This window comes from Kryptolebias marmoratus, linkage group LG14 (genome assembly GCF_001649575.2).
Source record: "Kryptolebias marmoratus isolate JLee-2015 linkage group LG14, ASM164957v2, whole genome shotgun sequence".
Lineage (NCBI taxonomy): Eukaryota > Metazoa > Chordata > Actinopteri > Cyprinodontiformes > Rivulidae > Kryptolebias > Kryptolebias marmoratus.
Genome location: NC_051443.1, coordinates 7,703,664 through 7,710,491, shown reverse-complemented (window position 1 = coordinate 7,710,491; position 6,828 = coordinate 7,703,664). Strand labels below are relative to the sequence as shown.

At 41.9% G+C, this 6,828-nt stretch overlaps 1 protein-coding gene across 4 annotated transcripts in view; it reads right to left on the bottom strand.

The window, feature by feature from the left end:
* Nucleotides 1-2,081: 2,081 nt before the first annotated feature.
* The window catches only part of LOC108245387 (unconventional myosin-XVIIIb), a 59,797-nt gene continuing 55,050 nt past the window's right edge, over nt 2,082-6,828 (bottom strand). For 3 of the 4 annotated variants that reach the window (XM_017432269.3, XM_017432268.3, XM_017432270.3), the window contains 3 exons: nt 6,069-6,233; nt 2,948-3,900; nt 2,082-2,273 (listed from right to left, as the gene is read on the bottom strand). In XM_017432269.3, the coding sequence (XP_017287758.1) occupies nt 2,958-3,900; nt 6,069-6,233 (1,108 nt within the window). In that variant the 3' untranslated portion in view covers nt 2,082-2,273; nt 2,948-2,957. Of the gene's footprint in view, nt 2,274-2,947; nt 3,901-6,068; nt 6,234-6,828 lie in introns of those variants that run through there. The other variant, XR_005234013.1, reaches the window with a different exon arrangement.

The window sequence follows — 6,828 nt, the reverse complement described above, 5'->3', positions numbered from 1 at the left end:
TTTTGTGAAGACAGACATCAGTTTGAGCAGACTTTTCCCAGCTCCCTCTGGCTCAGCTCCAGCCCTTCTCCCAGACGCACCACACTGTACCTCAGACGCAGCACCAGCACCTGCATATTCCAGAAAATTAGGTCAAAACTGAGATAAAGCCAAGCAGGGATTTCAATATCAGATAGGGTAATTATGTGTTGAAATAGGAAAAGCATTATCTGATCTTACCTCGAACCTTTTGGCTTGGCCTTTTTAAAACTCCAGTTTGTTTTCCAGGTCACAGACGCGAGCGTCCTGTTTATTGACGATGCTGCGCCCCACAGTGGACGACTCAAGGAACTGCAGCCTCGACACACACTGCTGAAGCTGCACGAGGAGGAGGTTTGGAGCTGGAAAACCATAACAATCTCATCCCCAGCACTTTCAGCTGCATATTCAGCCCATAAAGCTCTTAGTGCTGTTTTTGAGTTTCCATTTGTCAAACAGGGGTTACCTCCCCCTCACCAATGAAGTCAAAACAATAATATTATTTTAAAACCGGTGATTACATTAATGATTTACTACAACTGAGGTGTCCAATTAAACACTATAAACAGGTCATAATATTTAATTTAAGGAGTCTGTAAGAATTACAGTCATAAACTCATTATCTTGAGTTTGGCAGACTTTTTCATGCTTGGATGATTTATATGTCAGTATTGTGAGGCTTTACAAACCAGATACTTTACTCTGAAAATAGTCTAGTTCAGAAAGGTGACTGAAAGTGAGTGAAAAATCAGCAAATGTAAAAAAAAAAAACTTTGAAAGACCTTCAGAAAGCCTTGAGAATTAGTGAGCAAGATTACTTTAAAAGATTACAATGAAGTCTGGCTGCTGGGAAGCACAACATAAAGGAAAGGTGGGTCAATCTTTTGCGCAGTACTGTACTATATTTGCTGTTTTATGTAAGCCTGAGATATTTTCTCCACATCTCACGGACATCATTTATTCTGACCACGCACCAGTAAAATGTCAGCCCCACAGCACTTTTCTGCCTGGAGATATTCTCCGGTTCCACCTGAGTATTCTCCTCTCCTGGGAGAGAGTTTTCAGCCTCCAGATGCCTCACATCACTCCCCTTAAGCTCAACAGGAACTCAGCGAGCAGAATTGTTTCTCAGACAAAGGTCAGTGTTGTGCTGCAGGGTGGGGGTAATGGTTAGCGTTGTAAAAGACAACTTTGCAACATGGAATTCTGTTTCAAACGTGAAAGGTAAAAAGATGTCTTAAAAGCATGCAGTCCCCGAAGTTACAAAATTGGGAGGTGCACGTGCACAATGATGTGCCTTATAGTCCGGTACGCCTTATATATGACAAAAGTTTGAAAATGGACCATTCACTGACAGTGCGTCTGATAATTCAGTGCGCCCTATAGTGCGGGAAATACAGTAATTCTTTACTAAAATCGGACATGTCATTTGGACTAAGCTTTTTTTTTTTTCTTTTCTTTGGGAGACTCAATCACCATGACTGGTCCACCTGAAATTGCCTAAAAATGTTCATGGAAGTTTCGAGGGGAAAGGTACAAACACAAGTATTTGATACCCAACAACCCAGCCAGCATTCTGGCTCCAACAGATTGATTATGAGCCCATAGTCAACATATCAATCTACAGACACTCCTATTTTCAATGTACGGGTCACCTGTGTACAGAATCCATTTCAGGACCACAGAGCTGTCAGCGAGAAACTTGGCGAGGAGTCGTCAACTGTTGATGTGAACATTCAGAAATGGAAGAAATAACCATAAATCTCCCTGGGTCTGGAGCTCCATGAAAGATCTTACCTCATGGGGTAAGGATGATCTTGAAAAAGGCGAGGGATCAGCTCACAACTACACAGGGGGGAGTTGCTAATGATCTGAAGGCAGATATCAAGAACAAACATCACTGGAAACGTGCTGCGCCGTAGCGGGTTGGAATTTCACAGCGCCTGCATCGTCCTAAAGACAGATCTATACACGTGCATTATTGAGCAGGAGAGCAACCCTAACCCAGTGACTGAAAGTGAAAATGCAGCACACGAATGAGAATCAAACCTTATTCAGGAGTGTCATTTTTTATAATTTTATTCATATATAAACAGTATTTGTTTGAAAAATACAACAAATGTATTTTAAGTGGTTTTAATGTTGTTATAAGGAGTTAAAAGGCATTTGCTCCAACTTCTGAAGTATTTCCATTTGGCGTTCTGTGATCTGCAGCATCTTTGAAGCTCACAGCTGGATGTGGACACATAAAGAGCCTGATGGGAGATAAAAGAAAAAAAGATGTTGGTCAGAACTCAGAGGATGATGAGAGAGAGGTGTTATGTGATGTTCAGCTTCAGATACAAGTCTTAACCTGCACTCATCTACCACCTGAGAATCTCTCCTACCAACTGTATATTGAACTGAGACTGAAAAATCCTGCATCGTGTTTTGCCTTCTCATTGAGAAAATGATGTTTTGTGTTATTTTATGTGATTAATGAACCTTGTCTGATGAATTTTCTGTTGTGGTGCCAGTATGCAGTCAAGTCCAAAATAATCAAGGCCATGTTTCCAGACAATGATCATCGTGGAGAGCATTATTTTCCTCTTAAAGCTGTTGTCTGAACTCATTTGCATGATTGCCAAAGCAGCAATCATGTGCAAATGTATGCAAATGCTGTTAAAGAGCTTCTTAATGCTGGATTAGAAGACCCAAATTTGCAATAGTTTTTTTTTAGCCACTTGAAATGTCATGGTGTATGTTAAATGTGTAACCTTGTAATCTAAAAACACCATTTAGATAATTAAACATCTAGTACCTGCAGAACTGGTTTTACAGTTAGTTATGTTTGGCAGGATTTGTGTTAGCTGTCATGTTGGTTGAAATGACCAACAAGGAATATCTTGGCTCATGGTTTGTTCCATTTGGTCGAATCAAGACGGCTCACCTTTTCTTCTTCAGTCCGTCTCCTTTCTCAGGTATTTCTTCATGACTAAAGCCACGTCTCCCCCCTCGCTGCCCTCTGCTTCCAGTCTCTCTCCCTGCGGCCTCTGAAACCTGCATTTTGGCCCGCTACCCTGGGAACTTCCTCCTGATCCACCTGAGCTGGACGAATCTGTTTCAGAGGCTTTCCTGCTGCGGATTGAGGGAGGCAGCTCTCCAAAATGGACACTCAGCGCTCTTCGGCCTCCTCTGACTGAACCGGCAAGGCTGCTGGTGGACTGCGCTCTTCGGATCGCAGGCAGGATGTCAGAGGCTGCGTCGGATCGGTCACCAGCCAGACAGCGGTTTTGGAAGACCAGGGGTTCTGAAACCAGCAGGCCTTCACTTCCATTCGCTGCTGTAAGATTCCCCAACGTGCACCGCCGTTGTGTTTGTGGGGAGTGCTGGATGGGAGTCGTCACCGAACGAAGGGGTTCATCGAGGTCTTCCTCTGGGATTGACAGGGAAGGTGGGGGATGTCGAGCGGTAACGGGGGATGACAAGGAAGAGAGGTGCGGCAACGATGGGAGAGAAGTCTGAAAATCACTTGAGTTGAAGCGAGAAAGCTTGGTTCCAGCTGTCGGCGCCTGAGAGTCGGGGATAGAGCGAGTACTGGCAGCACGGGGCAGGAGAGGGGAGGGTGGTTTCAGAATGCTCGGACCAGGTCGGGGCTCCTGGGTATCTTCTGGGCCAAGAGAGAGGGCTGAGGCTCTCCGTCTGAGAGCTGAGGCTCCAGTTGTTTGATAAATTGGCAGGGACACAGCGCTGCCAGCTCTCTCTCCCGCATCACCGCCAGCTCTGCGTTTACGTAGTCCATCTAGCAGCTCAGACAGGGCTGAGGAAGATGGGGCTTGGCCGACACGTCTGGCACCAACTCCTTTAGCCTCGGAGCCCTCATCATCCAGATCCACACAAGAACTGTAGATAAGTAACAGAGACAATGAACTGAAGTCCATCATAACAGCAGGCTTTTGCACAATTTGTAAAATGGATATGTTCTCCCCAATTGTTTTGCTACTCCACATAACCCTCTGGCAAAACAAAATACCAGTTTTGGAAAATGTTAATTTATTCATTCTTCCACTGACTAACAGAAAAATTGCAACAACAAAAAACATTGTTTTGTTTAGCTCAACGAGGAGAAAAAAGTCTTATTACTAGAGAGCTATCAGTGAGATTTCTAAAACAACTCAAAGAAAATCCTTTAACACAGGAAGGCTGTAAAAGTAAGCAGGTGGACTAATAAAGATAAAGCATCAGGACAGAAAACTTAAAGCAGTACTCTTAGGTTCTAAGAAAATCGAGAAATAAATTACACAAAAAAGATATGGTCAAAAAATGGAGATAGCCAGTGCTTGTAAGAAAATAAGCAAAATGAAAAGGGATTTCCATTCAGAAAAGCCAAAATTTGTACAATGATTTCATAAACTTACTATCTGAGTGGGCTAAATATAAAAAGTCAACTTGACAAGGAGATATCCAGTAATACATCCCCAATTTGCATTGAACGAGGAGATAATGTTGGAACTTAGGTTTTCTGGTGGCTTTAGCGCAGTGAGAAGGTGGCTGTCCTCCATTCAAAAGATCAGAGACTTAAGACTTCTCTGCCCTTAAGCTGGGAACACACTGCCTGATTGTTTGTTGCCAGATTTTACCCATGATTCCCAGTTGGACAAGGTCTGCAGCAGTTTGCACTAGTTGGGGACAGTTGGTATGGCTAGTTGGTACAAATGTGTGAAGGATATGAGGGGTAAAGACCCAGCCCAACCTCAGTCACAATCGATCAAGAATTTTTACATTTCTGCAGCCAAATCTGGACCCAATCAAGTAGCGTGAACTGATTACAAACCCAATTGTAAACACACATTGACAACAGCCAATGAAAAAGAGATGTTGGGGACACAGGAGAAAGCATCAGAAGAGCCGATAGCTGTACAGACAACAGCAGCAGGGAGCCAACTGTCGTCCATGTTTGTTTATCCTTTAAACTGTCGCCCTCGTCAGACTCTAAAAGTTGCGTAGCGTGTCCCCAGATGCAAGACATTGTTTCCTCTATTGCCCCCCTAATTGACTTTTCAGTGTGCAATTCAGTGAGTGAGATTTTGCAGAAAGGGTATGAGCAATCGGACCCTTGAACTGGACTAATGGCTTGTCAGAGCTGGGCCAAGACCAAAGTGAATTACTGCCCTCTTAAAACTCCAGCTCGAAAAACGTATTATTGTGGCAAAAGCAATTTATAACCACTGCTGTCAATTTTGCATTAAGTTTATGGCTATTTACACTAAAGACTGTGCTGGTCTGGAGCCCATTACGGTTGAACCACGAGAAAGTTGCTTCTAAATAATATACTGAGCCAAAGTAACTATTTGATGGAAAAGTCCTGCCATGTAAAAGCCAATAAAACAGTGTTTGCCTGAACTGCCATAATTTTGTTTGGTACAAGGCATTACTTTTGCATCAAGTAGTTTCTCTGTAAGATCATGCCTAGGTTTTATTCAAAAAGTATTTCTCATCAAACCGTGTTTAATAACAGACCGCAGACGAACACAACCTTTAGCATAAATAGTCATTGACCTAAATCGTTGTGTAATACAAAAGTGACACACTGGGTAAGTATTAAAGTATTTGCATGAACCGTTGAAATATCTTTTAGATTGGAGTTGTTTTAGGATGGGAGTACTCTTTTCTCAGCCCTGTTCTGAACAGCTGTTGACTGCACAGTCACAACTAATCTCTGTTTTTTCCAAACTGAGTTTGTTCATAGAGCTACCTGCAGCAGGTAAGATACTGACAGCTCATAACCGTTTCACAGAACCGCACTTCAAATTAAAATATCCTTTTATAGGTCTATCTGCAATTTTATTTATTTGATCCCATATTTTTTGTTCCCACTTGATATGAAAGACCCATTTAGTCTGTTACTAAGTTCAACTGTTCAACAGTAGCAGTCGATAAAAAAAAGCTTTGTCTCATATTTACATTTTTTTTCTTCAAAATAAAAGTGACAGAACATTTTTCAAAGTGGTGATTCCATGCTTTTGCCAGGAGTTGTACACACTTGGATAAACGTGTGTAGCCAGACTCACCGGAAGCTGTAGGTGCTCATGGTATCAGTGACAGACTGACGGCCATCTTGGCTGCTGTAAGGAGAGCCAGCAGTGTGTGACCCTCCTCTTGGAGCTCTTGACCAGTTACGCATGCCCTCGCCAACATCCTCGGTCCCCACAGAGCCAACACTGGACACAGAGTCACTGTGGGAGAAAAGCCACACCTCAAACACATGACTTCCCGTCTGCCATTTCAGCTAGCAGTTACAGTTTGAGTTATTAGCTGCAATGCGCATGCAGGCACATCACAGACAGTACCATGTCAACAACTAGACATAATGTCACTACAAGCCAAGGCATCATTACAATTCAGACTTCACCTACATATATTGATTTGCAAAACTCAAATAATATGTAAAAAAAAAGCCTTGGTATAAATCTAAATATAATATTTGAATCTGCGTTTTGTTTTTGCTCCCATCTCCCACATCATCTTTTGGTTAAAACTGCAAATGACAAAATATACAGAGAATCACATATACCTTAAAAATGAATAATTTCCAACTATTAAAAAACGAAATTGCTTTCTTTTTGACAGCTGTGGTTCTGCAGTGGCCCATTAGTAATTATGCAAACCTTTTTTATACTTAACTCTACTTACAGGTGCTGGTCATAAAATTAGAATATCATGAAAAAGTAGATTGATTTCAGTAATTCCATTTAAAAAGTGAAACTTGTATATTATATTCATACATTACATACAAACTCATATATTTCAAATGTTTATTTCGTTTAATTT